This window comes from Microcaecilia unicolor, chromosome 7 (genome assembly GCF_901765095.1).
Source record: "Microcaecilia unicolor chromosome 7, aMicUni1.1, whole genome shotgun sequence".
Taxonomy (NCBI): Eukaryota; Metazoa; Chordata; class Amphibia; order Gymnophiona; family Siphonopidae; genus Microcaecilia; species Microcaecilia unicolor.
This window is the reverse complement of record NC_044037.1, coordinates 122,116,631-122,135,572: the sequence shown is the minus strand read 5'-3', so window position 1 is coordinate 122,135,572 and position 18,942 is coordinate 122,116,631. Positions and strand designations below refer to the sequence as shown.

Genomic DNA, 18,942 nt, shown 5'->3' with positions numbered 1-18,942 from the left:
CCCAGGAGGAGAAAGGAGAAAGTGAAGAGAACAACATCTCTGCTAGCCTGATGGCCACCATTTGGACCCCTCTCACTTGTTCAGGACCCCATCTTCCACCTCAGAAGCAGCAGGAGTAGCCTCGGGAGCAGGGGGGGGGGGGATGACCTCCTAACAGCTGAGGCTCAGCCACTTCCAGGGGCAGCTACAGCTGCATGTAGCCCTGCATCTATCCCTGGAAGTCAGACTGCTGGATTAGAGAGGGAGGAAGCAATGCATAAGGCTCTTGACTGCCAACTAGGTGCCCTGGAATTGGGTCTGGCCAGGATGGAGCATGCTCCAGGGTGCAACTTATATCCCTTTAAGCATGCTGGCCTCCTGAGCGCAGACCCCTTGCAGGACCTTTAGTCTGCCCTACCTACTGATACAGCTCCACAGTTCTTGGGTGGGGACATCCCTGCCCACCACCATCTGGGGTTTTACTCATGTTTACTGTTTTGGTTTCCTTTTTGTTGCCCTTGCAGGTATTGTATTTGGGCCTCTTTCTTCATCCTAGGTAGGTGACAGCGAACATAAACACCAAATTCTGCATGAAAACAGAAACATGATAGAACCAGGCTACTACCCTGTGTACCTTCTATCATGTGTTTAAACTCACTGTACTCCTGCCTGGGTGTCTGCCCCTACCTACACACTCTCTCCCCTACAATGATAAGACTGTATCCAAACTAGGAACCTCAGTGCCACCAAATATGGAAACACAGGGTAGAGTACAGCAAGTCCAGTATTCACCCCCTGCTGCTGCTGACACATAGCAGAAAACCATTGAAATAAGATAACAATAGGAAGGGGAGCAGACTCTGCTGAGAGCCTCCCTTTGTAGATGTTTTGGTAGATCTATCCTGTACCTCTAAGGAAGCTCTTCTCCAATCTAGAACCTTCCATCTGCTGCTCTGATATGGTGCCCCATTGCTGAAGAGGCTTTGAGGCCAGGTATCCTGTTTAACAAGCACACCTGCCACCATTCATAACATCTATGAAATCGCTATCAGCATCCAGTGAAGTCTCAGAACGAACTGCGCGGTTATCAATGTGGATATTAGCGTTGATATGGAAGTCGAAAACATCTTCACGGCTTGACATTTTTGCGTGGAGAGCCACGGCATATGTTTATGATTGTTTTGTAATTCCTCCCCTGCTTACAGACGCACATTAAGCACGATGCATTAATTGCAGAAAAATATATTTGTCAAAAAACAAATAAAGTATGTATAGGAATGTTTCCTAGTCTTACTTGCATTTCCATGACTCATCAGAATGTAGATCATATTTAAAGTGCCAGTACCCATTCATCCTTACTCTAGACATTTTTACAGAACAGTTCTATTACAAACCTTGTTCACAGACCTAACTGCCTAAACATGCTTTGCCTATACTTAACTTTTGCATTAAGATGTATATGGCTGGTATGCAGACCTGGTTTTCTGCCTACATGACACATATATAGAGACAGACATGGCATGCTACACTGTGAGAAAATGGTGGAGTCTAGACCAGGGATGTCTTGTGAAATAGCTGGATGGGAAATCTGTCACATACCTGCCATTCAACCTCCCTTTCTACCCTAACCATTGTATCCATACAGCTGGAGAACCTACCGCAGCACCATGACCATTTACTCCAGGGGGTATATGCTGAGTTCGTTGCCGAGGCAAGTGAGTAACACTGGAGTATCCAATGACCCTCTCAACTTGTGCCCCATCTTTATGTCATAACCCCCACGCTCAACTCCCAAACTTCTATGGCCACCTCAAATGATGGAGAGCATGATTGTAAACTTTGTCTCTGTTTCCCACCTTTTGTAGCTCACGCACAACCTGTCCCACCCCCTCGACTCGGTGGTGCTGCAAGTCCAGCTGCTTCATCTTTGCACCATGAGGAAGAGGAAGCTGAGAGGGTGGACCCCACCCTACCTGCCATACCTGTGGCCACACCTTCTAGATGTGAAGGTTTGTGGGAGGAGATGGCAACCAGTCAAGTTGTACAGGGTTATATAAGTGGGTGAGCACTACATTAAGTTGAAATCTATAACACTACCCTTGCCTTCTAGGCCCCAGCCCTGGCATTTCTGGCTACTGGAACTTTCCTAACTGCACTAGGAGCTGCAGCAGGGAACAGCCTAATAGATGAGCAGAATGTAGCTGGGTATAGGTTTTATAAGGAGACCATAGCATGCTTGTGTGAGGAGCTACTGGAGGACTTGGATCCTACTGCTTGAAAGGTTATACCCTGGTTTTTCTGACTACTGGAACTTTCGTGACTACACTTGGAGCTACACCAGCTGCCTCCCATATCATTAGCCAATTTCTAGAGTCTTTTTTTGAAAAGGGACACTATCCAGCTTATTTTCGAAAGAGAAAAACGCCTGTAGTGCGACCTAAATCGGGAGATAGACGTTTGTCTCGCAAAGGCGCCCAAATCAGTATAATCTTCTTATTTCTTCATGCTCAGGGTGTCCTGGATATTCTGGCTGTTGTGCTTCAGCGCTGAACATCTATGCGGTAAGCTTTCAGCATTGGAAAGCTATGTCTCATTAAAGCACACAATTATCTGAGGGAATATTAACTGCAGGTGCAGATTCCTAGAAAGACCCAGCCCCCCCTCTCCTTTCCCACCCCCCTTGTGCAGTACAATCAAATATAGGGCACAAATTGATTATTGATGCCATGTTTTCCCCTGTCCCCTCCCCCCTCATATTGTCCCCAGCCTACTCTTGATGCATACTGCCAAGCTCCTCCCACATGCCATTGGCATCTTCCCTCTGCAAGAGCTGCTCCTCACCCTCTAACATTGTCTCCCTCTTCTTTTTCTTGTTCCCTCTCAGGATGGCCAAGACCTTCCTCTGGAGATAGGGGAACATTTTCTACAGGCAGTTCCTCATCCCCTGATGGCGACTCCCGTTCTAGATTATGTTCCTGCTCCAATGCCTCCATGTCAGTGTCGCCGTTATTTTCCTCATCTGCCACTAGCAGCAGAATGTAGGCATCCTTTGGTGCAGCTGCACTGGACCATAGGGCTGGCATGCACACAGTGAGAAGATAAGGTGTGCAGAATACAAACTCCTGATCCCACTCTTCAAAGGGCACAGGGAAGCTGTGTTTTATTGTCAGGCCCTCTACCACCATTTCCCACCTCTCTCATCTGCTGCCTCACTCCCATTGTGCAGTATAGGCAAAGGAGTGGTTTAAATGGTGTGCAATGATCTGTCTTCCCAATCCTCTAACATTCTCTCTCTCTTCTCTTTGTTCCTGCTCAGAGTGGACCAGAATATCAGTATGGACCTTTTGAGGGCATGATCTGAATTCCGTTCTTCTCTTCTGGTGGTGGCTCCTGCTGCAGGTCATCCTCCTGCTTCTGGGCCTCCATGGCTGTGTGTCCCATGCTGCCTTCATCTGCCTCCAGCAGCAGGATATTGCCATCTTCTGCTGATGCTTCAATGGACAATGGGGCTGGAATGCGTACTGTGAATTTTGGTGGAGGGAATATATACTTCAGTGTTACAAATGTGAGATACTGTGAGCCTTATGAAGTGGCCTATGAGGCAAGTGTAGTGGTTTTCATTCTTACCATTTCCACTGCTCACCTACCCACTGAACCCTGTACAGCTAGAGAGCTTGTTAAACACAGATAGTGTAGCCCAGGGACAGAGAGACGTAGAATGTTTTTTTCCATCTCTTCCAGCAGTTAGGATTCCTGTTCTGGTTGGGACCTGTGGGGTTGAAGAGGGGGCTGTGAAGAATGGGCTCAAATGTAGTCACTATTAGTCAAGTATATATCATAAATATTGTAACATTTATTGGGACAGATTTTGGGATGAGGGTCTTTCTCATTTTCTGCTCTCTCTGGTGGTCCCAGTGAGGCAGCTGGTCCTCCCAGGTGTGGTCCTTCCCCTTTCCTTTGACTCTACTCCTCCCAGATTTAATGTCTGGATTGTGACTCTGGCATCTGTCTTCTAATTGGAAGACTGAGTTATGCAGTAGTCTATGACAATGCGGTGGGACTGTGCAAGAGGAAGTCACCACAGTGGTTGGGACAGCAGAATCTGTTCTTCAGCAGGCCAAATGTATGCTCAATGACTGCCCTGGTAGCACTTTGGACCCTATTGTAGGGGAACTCCTCTGGCCTCACGGGACTTGATGATCAATCATTAGAAGGGGATAGAGGTTGTAGGATGCTCTTCATCTACTAGCCATCTGCCTCTGATGTTCTCAACTCTGGAAGGCCACATGGATGCCCGAGCGTTAAAGCACATAGGCATCGTGGCAACACTCAGGATAATTGGCACAGACATCTGTAATCTCAAGTGCTGCATTGTAGATAACCTGCACATTGGTGGAGTGGTATGTCTTTCTATTGTGATATTCAGTCTCACTATGAGCAGGTGGCCCGAAGGCCATATGAGTCCCAACAGTGGCGCCAAGCACAGAGGGGAAATTAGCAATAGCTTAAGGAGTTGTCATTGTTTCCAGCTGTTCAGCTTCACGCATGGGGAAGCGGATGTTCACTGTGTCCTTTTTCAAGAAAACCTCCAGAAACTGGCAGATTATATGGGAGGCAGCTGGCTGGCTGATCCCTGTTGCAGCTCCTAGTGGAGTCTGGAAAGTTCCAGTAGCTAGAAAGGCCAGGGCAGTGGTGACTCGCACATGCACTTGCAAGGCATGACCCCTCCAGGCCATTGGCTCCAGGTCATCTTGTAGCTCCTCACAGAGCTGAACAGCGATCTTACTAAATCTAAATCGAGCCACACACTGCTCATCTGTTAAGTCCATAAGCCTGGTCTTGGGCCTGTATTCATGCTGCACCTGCCCCTCCCTCTCCCCAGTTGGTCCTCTCCCTCCTGTACCATCCACAACCCCAGGAACCCTTCCATCACTGTGTGCTGCAGTCACAAACACACTCACAAACACTCACACACAGAAATATACACCAAATGGGACACCAACAATGATGAGAACACTACAAAGCCGAGTGGTTGCAGTACACCACACACCCACACACAGACAAACACACCAACTTGCATACAGGATGGGGGAGGGGGATAGGAAGAGCAGATAGTGGGAAAGGAGGATTGGAGAGAAGTAGAGAAGGTATAGGTGAAAAAGGAGGAAGAAGAAGAATAGAATATAGGGTTGGCTCACAGCACACAGCAAAATCACCAAATAGCCAGCAAATTACAGAGGAGCAAACAACACACTGGAGTCCTGAAGACAAATGGTGTGCGCTTGAGCACTACTAATTATAGCATCTGTGGAGATCTACGCTGTAATTAAAATCACGTGCATACTACCAGCGCGGTAATTGTATGTCACAACATTCACCGCATGGATCCTGCAATCAGAGTGAAAAATGTAGCATTTCTATGTAGCACATTAGGAGAGATCATTCCTTGTGGGATTTGAACTTGCAATTCTTCCATCATGAGGCAAGTGCTCTAACCTCTACACCACCTTATCTTCTAAGATGGGTTTTGGGGGGGGGGGGGAATCTCTCACTAGATTTATTCCTCAATGAAGCAGGATATTGCTGTCGAAATACTGATCTTTGCTATTTTCTCTCTCTCGGTTCGTGTAAGCCTGTTTTGCATTGTGAAGCCTTTTCTTGGACCGGCAGGTGGAAGTTGGTAGAATAGGGGGAGCTTCATCAAAGCTATAGGTTGCAGCATCACGCATTTATATGAAGGGCCCTCAACAGAGTCTGACCCCCTTCCTATTGCTATTTCCTTTCACAGAGATGTCAAGTTACTCAGTTTCAGGCTGGAGATATTGGCCCAGTCTTAGATTTCTAACCACCCCATCCTGGTACATTATGGAACATGCAATACTGATTCTAATGTGCCGGGTCAGGCACTACAAATCCTATACTGTTTTGGAATTGGCACACCTGACCACAGATAGCTCTCATGGTGACCTCTTACAGGACCACTCCCAAATATGGGAGACACATTAAACAGTTGGGTAGTTCAGAAACACACATTACTCCATTGGGAGACTTATCCTCGAGACTATAGGGCAGTGACCGAGGGTCCACAGCAGTAGGAAACCCACTTTCTATCCAGTGTCTTCCATTTTTGGGTATGTGGAGAAATGTCCAACTCAGTGTCGGTCCACCCCTGGCTGCTTTTCATCCAGTGTATTCAGTTTTTAGGTATGTGGAAAAGTGTCCAGCTCGGTGTTGGCCCACCCCTGGTTGTATCTGTTTGGTCAAGGAAAAGGTCTCCCTCTATGACTCATGGTAGTTGACTTGTTTAACCTGTGTTTGCTGCCTAGCTGCTACAGCTGGAACCTAATTGAAACCTAATTGCCAGCATCAGAGGGCAGTGTGCTGCCTGTTGGACCACACTGCACAGATAGCTTGTGAGTGTGTTGGTTAGGTGACAGCTCTCATTAGGGTAGAGATTGTGTGGGTGGACAGCTGTGATATATTCCCCGTACCCCAATGTGGGTGCCAGACCCTGCTTTTCCCATCAACCATGTGTATGTGGCATAGTTGTATGTTTGGGCAAAAGTTTAGTGTGGCAGAAGTGCAAGCTACTGAAACAGGGAGGTCTATAGAAAAGGTGGTCTACTGAAAAAGAAGCTTTAAGTCAAAAGTGCTATAACTAGAATAAGCGAAAATGCTGGCTAAGCGCCTTAATAAAGGACACAGAACTTTATGCTGAGGAAATGCTGGCACAAATGCCTGCGCATATATCTACGCTTACAGCTGCAAATTCTATAGCTAAGCACATGGAATGTAGGAACGCCCCATCATGCCCATTTAAAACTATGTGGAATGCCCCTTTGTAGATGTGCGCATTAGAACTTGAGCATATTCAATAACCTAATGCGCTTAGATATTAATGCGCATAAATTTTAATTAATGCCCATTACTGCTCTTAATTGCTTGTTAGGTTCCAATTATTGGTGCTCATTAGTGTGTTTAGTAGTTAAACTATATGCATTGTTTTAGAATGTGTTTTGATTTCCGTACGGAAATCTAGGCGCAATATATAGAATCCCTCAGAAGATGGATAATATTGAGTTACATTTTCACTCTGGGTTAATACCAGAGTGAAAGTTTAACTCAATATTATCCACCTTCTGAAGGTCCGTATAAAAAATAGAGGGGCATTTAAAAAAAAAAGTCTAAGGGGACCTTTTACCAAGGCACAGTAGGGTGCCATATGGATAGCATGTGGCAAAACAGCACTACTGCTAGGCACCCTGTGGTAATTCTGGGTTTGCTGCACGCCATTTCCCATGCTAGAAAATATAGGTCTCTCTTTTTCTACTGTCCCCACATCTTAATCTCACTGTTTCTTACATAGGACAACAGTCTTCTGTTGGCAGGAGGTGATGCTCACATTTATGTGATGGACATGGAAACAGGAGGGTTCACGGTCAGTCAAAACTTGCTAATAATATGTGCTTTCCTTGTTTATTGTCTGTACTCACCTCATTCACTTTATGCTTCCATTTTCCACACCCTTTGAATGCTCTCATGTCTTCCCCTTCATTGTCATTGTTGCTTACTTTATTGTGCTCTCCAGCCATTTGAAGTGATGGTACTACCTCTTGGAGAGTATCATAAGTCTCTTGCAACAGGTAATAGTTATACATTTTCTCTTCAGGACCTCCTCCGCCCCTTCCTAGTTTTCTGCGATATTGGTTGGGAAAGAACCTGCAGCAGCTTTGACAATGAAAGTCACTGATAGTAACATAGTAGATGACGGCAGAAAAAGACCTGCACGGTCCATCCAGTCTGCCCAACAAGATAAACTCATATGTGCTACTGGTGCGAAGGAAGAAAGTTTTAAAGGTCTCCTATTGAATTACTGATGCCAGTTCAATACTGCAGGGATCCAGGAGGCAGTCTTAATGGAGCATCAGTTCTAATCCCTTAGAAAAGACAATACTGTGACATGCACAGCATTTTAGACCGAGAAAACTCATGGCTGCACCCAGAAATGTGATCTTCTCTTTAACTTTTCTGCTTGAGGGATTATAAAGTTGTAAGCAGAAGGTATGGGCATCAGTTTTGTTCTTGACTTTTCCTGTTCCAGGACCAAAGCAGATATTTAGAAAGAGGCCTAAAATCTTTTTTGATCTAGGCGCCTTTTTGTCTGATTGGGTCAAACCGTTTGGTAGTACTTCTGTCTACTTTATTAGGTGACTTATCTAGTCAAGCTGCTTCTATTGATGCAACAAAATGGTATAATCCTGATATGCATATTCAGAATTGTATTATGATTCCTTGTTTATGCTCAAGGCTGATATTAAACTCTATTGATAGTCAATATGCAGCTTGAGAAATCTTTATAACTGCAAAGCAGCAATAAAAACTTCCAGAGGGGTAGCTGTGTGAGCAGCAAAACTGATAGAGGCTGGTGGCATCTTTATAAACTAACCAGTTTAAGTTTTCAGTTCCAATAGTTCACTTCTTCAGATGCATAAAAAGGAGGAGTGCTGTGTTTTGAGAACAGTGCAAGAGGTCATTTACATACCTCTTGCACTGTTTCTAAAACACTTCACTCCCCAGTTTTGGGTTCTTTACTCTCCTCACAGCTACCCTCATTTGCCTTGTGCCTTTCATTCTTCATGTAACATAGTAACATAGTAGATAGTAGATGACAGCAGAAAAAGACCTGCACAGTCCATCCAGTCTGCCCAACAAGATAAACTCATATGTACTACTTTTTGTGTATACTTTACCTTGATTTGTACCTGTCCTCTTCAGGGCACAGACCGTATAAGTCTGCCCAGCACTATCCCCGCCTCGCCTCCCACCACCAGCTCTGGTACAGACTGTATAAGTCTGCCCAGCATTATTCCCGCCTCCCACCACCAGCTCTGGTACAGACTGTATAAGTCTGCCCAGCATTATTCCCGCCTCCCACCACCAGCTCTGGTACAGACCGTATAAGTCTGCCCAGCATTATTCCCGCCTCCCAACCACCAGCCCTGGCACAGACCGTATAAGTCTGCCCAGCACTATCTCTGCCTCCCAACCACCAGCCCCGCCTAGGGTGAATCTGTGTTATTGATGAGAAAAATCAAGGCTTTGTTTATGGTCACTTATCGAGTGTTGAAAAATTGCTCCTGTGAGGGGCTTGAGACAAGCCAGTCATCTAGGTATGGGTAGATGAAGTGTCCATGCCTGCAGAGGTGTGTGGCGTCAAGAGCCAGATATTTATGAACACTCAGGAAGAGGCCAAAAAGGAGTATTTAACATTGGTAATTGTAGCTGAGGAACATGAAGTGAAGAAGCAGCCAGTGGTGGGGTGAAATAGAATGCAGATATATTCATCCTTCAGATCCAGACAGACAAGTCAATCACTATAGCCAAGACTCAACGGTATCATAATGAGCTCCATTTGAATTTCTCTATCTTTAGAAAGGTGTATTAACTCTTGCTTACTCCCTGCACTGTTTTGTTTCATTCTATGCTTAGTTTACCTTCTGTGCACTGCTTTTCCATCTCCATACCCTTCCTCATTTTAAAAGTACTCATTGCTGTCTTTTTTTTTTTTTTCTTTATTGGTTGGACTTGTAGCAAGCCACATTTGTACCACACTGTTTATTTTCATTTAAATGGTGCTGAGCCATCTTGTACATCTATCAGGTGCCATTCTGCAAGCCTCAGTAAGTCTGCCTGTAAAATCTGGCACTGAAAAGTAATTGTGATTTTCTATTTTTCTCTTTTATTTTTCTTTACTCTTTTATGGGTTCCTTATTCCTCTCCCTATTCTAATATGGTATTACTAACTCCCTTATATTTGTCATTCTGTCCCCCCGCCCTTTCTTTCTGTATTTTCTTCTGTACTCTCAGAATAAGTTCCATGGACACAAGGAGTACGTGCACTGTCTGGCCCTTCGAGAACAGGTCCATGAATGCTTGTCAGGCAGCGAGGATGGAACCGTTCGACTTTGGGGTAAGCCCAGGGATCTTTAGTGCCCAACCAATGGTAACATACTGATAATAGACTCTAATAGAAAAGCTCCCTTGAACACCCCTTTTCCCCCACCTCCTGTCTGTGGAGACATTGACTTCCTGAAAAAGGGAAGCCAGCAATAGAATGTGTATCAGTGTTACTGCACTTATGCATCAGGTAGATGTTAGCAGTACATGCTTTGTCTTAGTGATTTTCTTGTTGTAGTGCTTATAATTTTTTTTCATAGATTCACGAACTGGAGGACAAGTTCATGCAATTGAAGTTTACAAATATGAGGTAAGGATGTAGAATCTGCTAGAGGATGAACAAAACCATTTTTTTTCGATTTCAGCTGAAACCGAACCTGTGACCAAATGTTGTCATTTGGTTTCAGCCGAAACCATAACCAAAACCATGCTGTAACCCCTCCCAGATCCCACCACCACCCATACCTTCCCAGGCCTACCTTACTCCCCACTCACTCCTGCCCCTACAGGCTCTGTTGTCAAAATGGCTACCTTGACTTAGTGTCATTCTCATGAGATTGCCGCCAGAGATTGAAGCCAGCATGGCTAGGCAATCAGTCCTACCCATACTGGCTTCAATCTCAAAATGGCTGGTATGACCTCTGGAGACTGCTGCTTCATGGCAGCCATTTTGGCAATGGAGCTGGCAGGAGCAGGATCTTGTGGGGATCCCTTCTGCTCCAACTGCACCACTGGACCACCAGTGCTTATAAGGTAAGCCCAAAGGGATAGGTGGTTGAGGAAGGGGTTCTTCTTTTGTTTCAGAGGGGCCTCAGAGGGGAGCTGCTCCTGTTTGGGGTGGGGTGAGGGAAGAAGAGAGCAGAGGCTGCACCACAGTTTCTACTTCAGCCAAAATCACATTTGCATTTTCGGCCAAGACCAAAGCAAGACCAAATTAGGATTTTTGGGTCGGGGTTTTTAGCACTGAAACCAAAACTCGGTCGGCCTCTAGAACCTGCAATCCTCCTTTTATCATGGAATTGTAAACAGCTTAGCTAGACCTCTGATAAGTGGTATGTCAAGATTAAAATCAACTTAGAACTTGAAGTGAACAGTTGTCCTAAATCTTTACCCTCTATCCAAGAACACATGAAACCCAGTTTTATATAGAATGTGGAGATGAGCATTGAGACGTTGAGATTGTGATGTTAACAATTCCAATGGTATTTTACAAAAGGCTCTGCCAAAACAGAGCCTTTTGCTAAAAAATGGGAAGGATATGCTAGCGTGCAAGTTTATTTGCTGGCACCTAAAGATCATCCTGCTGTTCCCAAATCTCCATGTATGCAGTCTTTTAAAATTGATTGTCAAGACTTTCATGCACCCCCAATCTGTCCCCCCTTCTTCAGAAGCATTTAAGTCCCCTCCTCTGCTCCTCAGAACCCATCCCAAGGCAGTCAAGATCCCATCCCCACCCCTGTCACCTACTGAAGGCTATCCACGGTGCTCCAGTCTGAAGTAAAAGCAATCCCCAGTCACTCCTGTTCTGTCCTGTGTCCGGGTTTAAAACATAACATAACATAGTAACATAGTAGATGACGGCAGAAAAAGACCTGCACGGTCCATCCAGTCTGCCCAACAAGATAACTCATATGTGCTACTTTTTGTGCATACCCTACTTTGATTTTGCAGTACTATCACTAGGAGTCAAACTACCACTTGAAGGCAAGATGCTAAGTTGCTTTATTTGGCATCTTAACCTTTAGTGGTAGTACTGTGAGACTACTGCTAGTGATCATAGGTGCCATTTTGAATTGGAGCAGATCAGGGTAAGCTTAGACCTCCTTGGACAGCCTTCACTAGGTTCTGGGGGTTGATGGCAGTCACTGCCTTGGAGGGGAGGTTATCTACTTGCTCTTGATGAAGGTTTGGGTGAAGGTACCTACTTGATTTTGATGTGGGTTTGGACTGGGTTGAGAGAATCATTGGCCTTTGCACCTGTCCTTTCAAGTTGGCATTTGTGTGTTTCTTGGGGGCAGGTATACAAGCTGACACTGAAATATATTAAATTACATGTGTTATTCCCCTTGTAAAATGGTGTGGATCTCCACATGTAAATAGCGGCTTTCTAAAATTGCTAATAGCACATGTAACAGATCTATGGAAAAGCTGCAATTTACATATAGATGCTTCTAAAATAAGGGCCTTACTTTTACATCATTACTGGTACTAGAGCCTTAGAGACTCCATACTTGCTAGGTTATCCCACAGAGCTGGATTTCAATTCTCCTGCATATAGGCAACTGAGGAAGGGTGTAGGGGTAGTGGAAGAGATTCCCTTGTCATGTCCTTCTTCAAACTCAGATCCTTCCTTATATCTGCCAAGAAAGCAGTGGTCCAAGCCCTACAGTAGCAATGAGAAAACAAAACAAAACTTTAATGCAGAGTTTGAGGTCTACCGCTTTGACACAAAGCCCACATGGGAGGTGAGGTGCAGGATGCTGTGCCTTAGAGCTTATCAAAGTGGAAGACCTTATAGGCCCTGTGCTGCAGTTTTGTCTTGGCATTAATACTGCAGGGATTCGAGAGAGCAGGCCCAGATGCAGCTGCTACAGCAGTGAAAGCAACACTCAACACCTATGAAAATTTTGTATAAGTGGTTGCCTATATTCAGTTTAGCCCTATCTTACCAGTACTACAGTGTTCTCACACTGTTACCAAGTTCACCTTTACCTACTGTTAACAGCCGTTTTAGTTCCATATGCACTGTCATCAAACAGCCTTCCAGATTATTATACCCTGTGAATAAGCAATTGTTTGTCTTTTGTTTTAAATTCAGGAATGTTGTAGGCCACAATATGGAAAGTGGATAGGCTGCCTAGCAACAGACTCTGATTGGATGGTGAGTGAAAAATGGGAAAGGAAATCAATTTCCTTAACATTGAATTCTGATTATTGTATATAGTGAGTGCAGCATACCATCTAGCGGTAGGTTCTGAAATGATACATAAAATTGGAAATAGCTACTCTAGCAATGGAATATGATTGCATGATATTCCAATATACCCAAGAATTCATGATCTTTTTTTATGGTTTTGTTCTCTGTGCCATAAAGGGGTAATAAAAAGTAACATTTGGGGTTAGCATAATGGGTTTATTCTGTCACCAGGGGCTTGCATGTCTGGTAAAATTGCCACAGTGGTAGTCTGATTCAGTTGTGGTTTTGCTATAGACTTGCACTTCCAGTTTGTCCTAGAAGGGTGGGGATACAGACTTAAAAATGGAGTGAAATCAGAACTCAGTCAGAGTCAGGTTATCAGCCTTATGTGTTTGATATGTAATATTTACAACACCCAAGGAGAAGGGAAAGGAAATGGGACTTGATATACTGCCTTTCTGTGGTTTTTGCAACTACATTCAAAGTGGTTTACATAGTATATACAGGTACTTATATCAGCAGAGTATAAGGTAGGAATCAAGATGCATATGTCAGGTTTTGAAGGAAATAACATTAGGATATAGGAATAGCCATATTGGGTCAGATCAGTGGTCCATCTAGCCCAGTATCCTGCTTCCAACAGTGGCCAATCCAGGTCACAAGTACCTCGCAGAAACTCAAATAGTAGCAACATTCCATGCTACCAATCCCAGGGCCAGCAGTGGCTTCCTCATGTCTGTCTCAATAGCAGACTATGGACTTTTCCTCCAGGAGCTTGTCCAAACCTTTTTTAAACCCATATGTGCTAACTGCTGTCACTACATCCTCTGGCAAAGAGTTCCAGAGCTTAACTATTTGTTGAGTGAAAAAATATTTCCTCCTATTTATTTTAAGTGTTTCCATGTAACTTCATCAAGTGTCCCCTAGTCTTTGTACTTTTTGAAAGAGTAAAAAATTGACTCACTTCTATACCACTCAGTATTTTGTAGACTAAGGTTAATATGGTAGACACATGGGGACTTGAACCGTAGTTTGTGGCATCAGAGGGTGTTGTGCTAGCCATTGGACTACACTGCTACTAATGTTTGTTACTACTGTTACTCTACCCATTAATTCCCTTGCCCGTTAATGTCTTGTCTGTCTGTTCTACCTAGATTGTAAGCTCTTTGAGCAAGGACTGTCTCTTTATGTCAGATGTTCAGCGCTGCGTGCGTCTGGTAGCGCTATACAAATGCTATTAGTAGTAGTAGTAGTACTGTGGTAGGCTTAAAAAAAGAGAGAAGCCTAACTGGAGGGGGGGGAACCCTGGTAGTCATGTTAATTAGAAATACATTTAAAGTCTACACCATCGGTTGCAAGATTCCCATTTATTGCATGTTCACATACAAGAGAGGCATACCACAGGCAAAATCCCTTGTAGTCTCTAAGGACATACAGAAAAGGGTGGACATTTATACATTTTTCCAAACAGATACAACTGGAGTTTTTTAATCAAAACATTACAAAGTAATCTAATTTTATTTGCTTTGACCCTTGGAGAGGAGAAACACTCTTGTCCCATTCATCACATCTATCTTGACAATACACTAACCTTCATTTATCCGTATGCACAAGCCACACGAACAGGCCTAATTCTAATTATTTTCCTTTGTTTTAATTCATTCTCATTTTACTGTTTTACTTATGGACACTAAACCAGATACACTTTTATATTAACAAATAAAAACCCATAGCAGCTCAGCTTCAGACCCAGTAAGTGAGGTTGTGGAAAGTTCCACCTGACAAGAAGTGCAGGTATGACAGATGCTAAGCCAGGCCTTTCTTACTTCGATACTAAAACATATGCATTTTAAGTCATACATAAGGTGAGCCATGATGAGCCAGACCAAGGATCATCAAACCCAACATCTTGTCTCCAGCAGTGGTCAATCTGGGTTACAAACAGTGGTGTGCTGGAGCCGGCTCGCAACGGCTCTGCAGAGCTGGTTGTTACTTTTTGAGCAGTTTTGCGAGCCGGTTGTTCAGCTGTCTCTGTCAGCAGGGACGGGAAAGTTGTTTTTTTTCCCCTACGCGGGAGGCCTCGTCGTGCTGCATTGGGCTGGTTCCAGTGGGGGCAGACCGCCCCGGGTGAAAGCGCAAAACATATGGGGGGTGTCCTAACTTCTGCTCCATCCGTGCTGCCCCGGCACGTGCCATAAGTTGGCCTACCTACCTACCTCCGCTCACTTGTCGCCTCCCAGCGGTTTCTCGCACTCTCTCTGCCTCTGCCAGTGGCGCTTCTTCCCTCTGCAGCTCCTTTCGCTCTCTCCCCGCCTCTCCGGTCTTCGAGTCTCGCCCATGATGACCCTAACGTCACGACGCCAGCTTCCTCCCCCTGCGGCACCCTGCGCTCCAGTGAGTGCGCCCTTCTCTGTTCTCGTGCTTCTGTAATGGCTCCGTCCTGAGTCCTGCAGGTGTTTGGGGCCTTCTGCTTCCTGCACTGCTAGTGCACTCCGTCTCCGTCTCCTCACACCCCTGCCGCTGCTGGCCACCAGTCTTCTATCGTCCTCCACTCCTCCTCGTCGCAGAAGAATCTTGGATCTTCACTGTGAATCACTTCCATTCCAGCCAGGTAGGCCCTGCAGCGATCTAATATTTATTTATTTAATTAACGGGGCCCCGGGGGGGGGGCAAGATAGAGCACTACTCTAGATGGGAGAAAGAGGACAATGGCAATGGGCATGAATGGCCAAACTTCAGTGAGGATATCCTGTTTGCTGCTGGGTTCGTCTTAACTGTTGTTGTAATCTATAAAGTTGATGGAATATTGAAATTAAATGGAAGTAGAATTAAACTCTCCTTTCATTTGGGGCACACATTACTACTACTACTACTACTACTATTTAACATTTCTATAGCGCTACAAGGCATACGCAGCGCTGCACAAACATAGAAGAAAGACAGTCCCTGCTCAAAGAGCTTACAATCTAATAGACAAAAAATAAAGTAATCAAATCAATTATTGTGTACAGGAAGGAGGAGGGTAGGTGGAGGCAGGTGGTTACAAGTGGTTACGAGTCAAAAGCAATGTTAAAGAGGTGGGCTTTCAGTCTAGATTTAAAGGTGGCCAAGGAAGGGGCAAGACGTAGGGGCTCATGAAGTTTATTCCAGGCGTAGGGTGCAGCGAAGTCTGGAGTTGGCAGTAGTGGAGAAGGGAACAGATAAGAAGGATTTATCCATGGAGCGGAGTGCACGGGAAGGGGTGTAGGGATGGACGAGTGTGGAGAGATACTGGGGAGCAGCAGAGTGAGTACATTTATAGGTTAGTAGAAGAAGTTTGAACAGGATGCGAAAACGGATAGGGAGCCAGTGAAGCGAGGAGAGGGGTAGTATGAGTAAAGCGACCCTGGCGGAAGACGACACGGGCAGCAGAGTTTTGAACCGATTGGAGAGGGGAGAGGTGACTAAGTGGGAGGCCAGCAAGAAGCAGATTGCAGTAGTCTAAACGAGAGGTGACAAGGGTGTGGATGAGGGTTTTGGTAGAGTGCTCGGAAAGAAAGGGGCGGATTTTACGGATGTTGTAAAGAAAGAAACGACAGGTCTTGGCAGTCTGCTGGATGTGAGCAGAGAAGGAGAGAGAAGAGTCAAAGATGACCCCAAGGTCATCTTTGGAATCAGATCATCATCTGTTTTATAGAAGTTTATCTTTTAGATATTTAAATGGATTATTCTGTTTTGAACATGTTTCAGGGGGAAGTGGTTTTATTACCGACCAGACAGAGATAAGAGTTTTCAGTTTTGGCACATTATAAATTATCACAAGAACAAAATTTAAGAAAACCAATATGGTCTGCATTAGGGGCTTATATAGTCCATTTATGTATAAACAAAAGAAATCTGCATGAAACAAAATAATACCTTATACTGTGCCAAAACTGAAAACTCTTATCTCCGTCTGGTCGATAATAAAAGGAGCTCATTGTGAACACTATCTACCCTAAAAGGTTGTTTTGTGTCTTGGTATGGTCACATTTTCAATATGGTAATACTATGGCCCAGCTAAGGAACAGCCAGGTTATTTTGAGTTAGTCTTCACTGGACCAAACTTGCTTTCCTTGTGCCACCATCACTATCCAGCAGGTAGGCAGTGTCTTAAATGTTTTTAAAAAAATCCTTTATCCTCCATCTTTTATCACACATTCCAAGCAAAGTAGGCTTACATATTTCAAAATACACTGAGACAGAATAATAGAGTTCAGTTATATCATGGGAACAAATTGATGATATGTCTGAAACATTTGAGATTAGCATATAAATGATATATACCCAACTGAGCATTTAAAAGTTTGTCCTTTAATGATACCATATGTTCAGAAATCCATAGCCATTTAGTATAGGTAGTTATTCAAAGACTATCACATTCATACACCAGAACAGGCATCCATGATCCATCACATCACATTGCAAAAGAAAACAACTTCTACAGAGTACGTCCAAAATTTAATTTTTATTTCCTTATTTCTTTCTTCCAAAATTCCAGACAGCACATGTACAGATCAGTAGGAGGACCCAAAGCACTCCAAAACAAGTAAAGTTAGAAACAACACAGTTTATTGTTCAACCACCCTTAGGATTTACCTTGGGCTTAAAAAGCAAAACCATGTGCATATCCTTTGCACCAATAATGTATAATAAAATTACATGTTGTTAATACTTTACCAGCTAACTCTCTCCCTGGGAATAACCAGCTCTGCAATTTGTGTGTGTGTGTGGGGGGGGCACAGAGGTGGATGGGGGAGAGAGCCTGTTGTTAAAAATTTACCAGCACACCACTGGTTACAAATAATCTTGCAGATTCCCAGGCTGAATTAACAGTATATTGGTCCCTAGGCAATTTGTGGGCCTTCTACCATGGATCTCTTCCTCCACCCTTCACCTACCACCACAGTTCACTTCTCCAGAGGAAGCAAGGAAAAGTGCAGAGTCTAGCTGGAGCCTAGTTTGAGTGAACATGGGGATTATGTAAGCACATGCTTCAAATGCAGTGGCTTAATGGTTTAAATGCAGTGGCTTAATGGTTAGAGCTTTGAGAGCTGCCAAGTTATTGAGTTCCAAGAGGAACATTTTTGGCCAGTCCTGGATTTCTGGCAACCCAATCCTAGTACATTATGGACCTAGTGGGTAATATCATGGACTACAAATAGCACACAACTAGGATGTATGTTCAAAAATAGGACTAGCCAAAACATCTTCCTCCTGGAAACTGGGTATCTTTGTAGCTCTTCAGCAGTCAGCTGAGAACCAGGGAACTTGAGCAAGTCTTTTTCATCCAGAAACCAGAGATACCATGGGTGGATTGCCCTAAAGAGTAAGATTTACGGGCAGTGGGGACAATTCTATAAAGTGGCATCTAGAGGTAGGTGCCACTTGTCAAAATGTGCCATTAATTGACATTTAGGTGCCTATAGGGCTAATTTTAAAGCACTTAGTCTTACAAAGTTCCATAGGTTACTATGGAACTTTGTAAGTCTAAGCGCATTGAAAATATGCCTCTATGTGCACTAGGCACTATTCTGTAAGGTAACGCCTAAGTGCCATAGCGCCTAACTGCAAGGGGGCATACACATTGGCAGGCCATGGGCATGTCTCTCAGTTATGTGCATAGTTTACAGAATACTATAAACTATGCCCATCACTTGATGCACCTAGGTGTGCCAACTTATGTCTACCATTAACATGGTGTAAGAAGGTGCACCAAAACTGACTGTCTGGTATTCTGTAATGGAATCTTGGGACCAGGATGCTGTTATAGAATTAGCACTAAGCACATGGCATTCGGACACATAAATCTTGGCACCAATGTGTCCGAGGTATAAATCTACAAAGTTTTACATGGGAAGAAGCGTCATACATGGAAGAAGCAAAATAAATATTTATTTAATTATTTATTAGGGTTTATTTCCCGCCTTTTTGAAGAAATTCACCCAAAGCAGGTGTACAAGAAGATCTGTCTGAACATAGGCCATAAATAGTATCAACAGAAACAATATTCAGATCAGTGTATATTATTGCATAGTATGCTACTTACAGTGTTGACACAATACACAATA

The 18,942-nt window shown here is 44.1% G+C and overlaps 1 protein-coding gene across 2 annotated transcripts in view; it reads left to right on the top strand.

Annotated features, from left to right (window-relative positions):
- The window catches only part of THOC6 (THO complex 6), a 322,699-nt gene that overhangs the window by 229,313 nt on the left and 74,444 nt on the right, over positions 1 to 18,942 (top strand). The window contains exons 7-10 of one of the 2 annotated variants that reach the window (XM_030208908.1): positions 7,346 to 7,417; positions 9,847 to 9,949; positions 10,197 to 10,246; positions 12,755 to 12,817. In XM_030208908.1, the coding sequence (XP_030064768.1) occupies positions 7,346 to 7,417; positions 9,847 to 9,949; positions 10,197 to 10,246; positions 12,755 to 12,817 (288 nt within the window). The remainder of the gene's footprint in view (positions 1 to 7,345; positions 7,418 to 9,846; positions 9,950 to 10,196; positions 10,247 to 12,754; positions 12,818 to 18,942) is intronic. The other variant, XM_030208909.1, reaches the window with a different exon arrangement.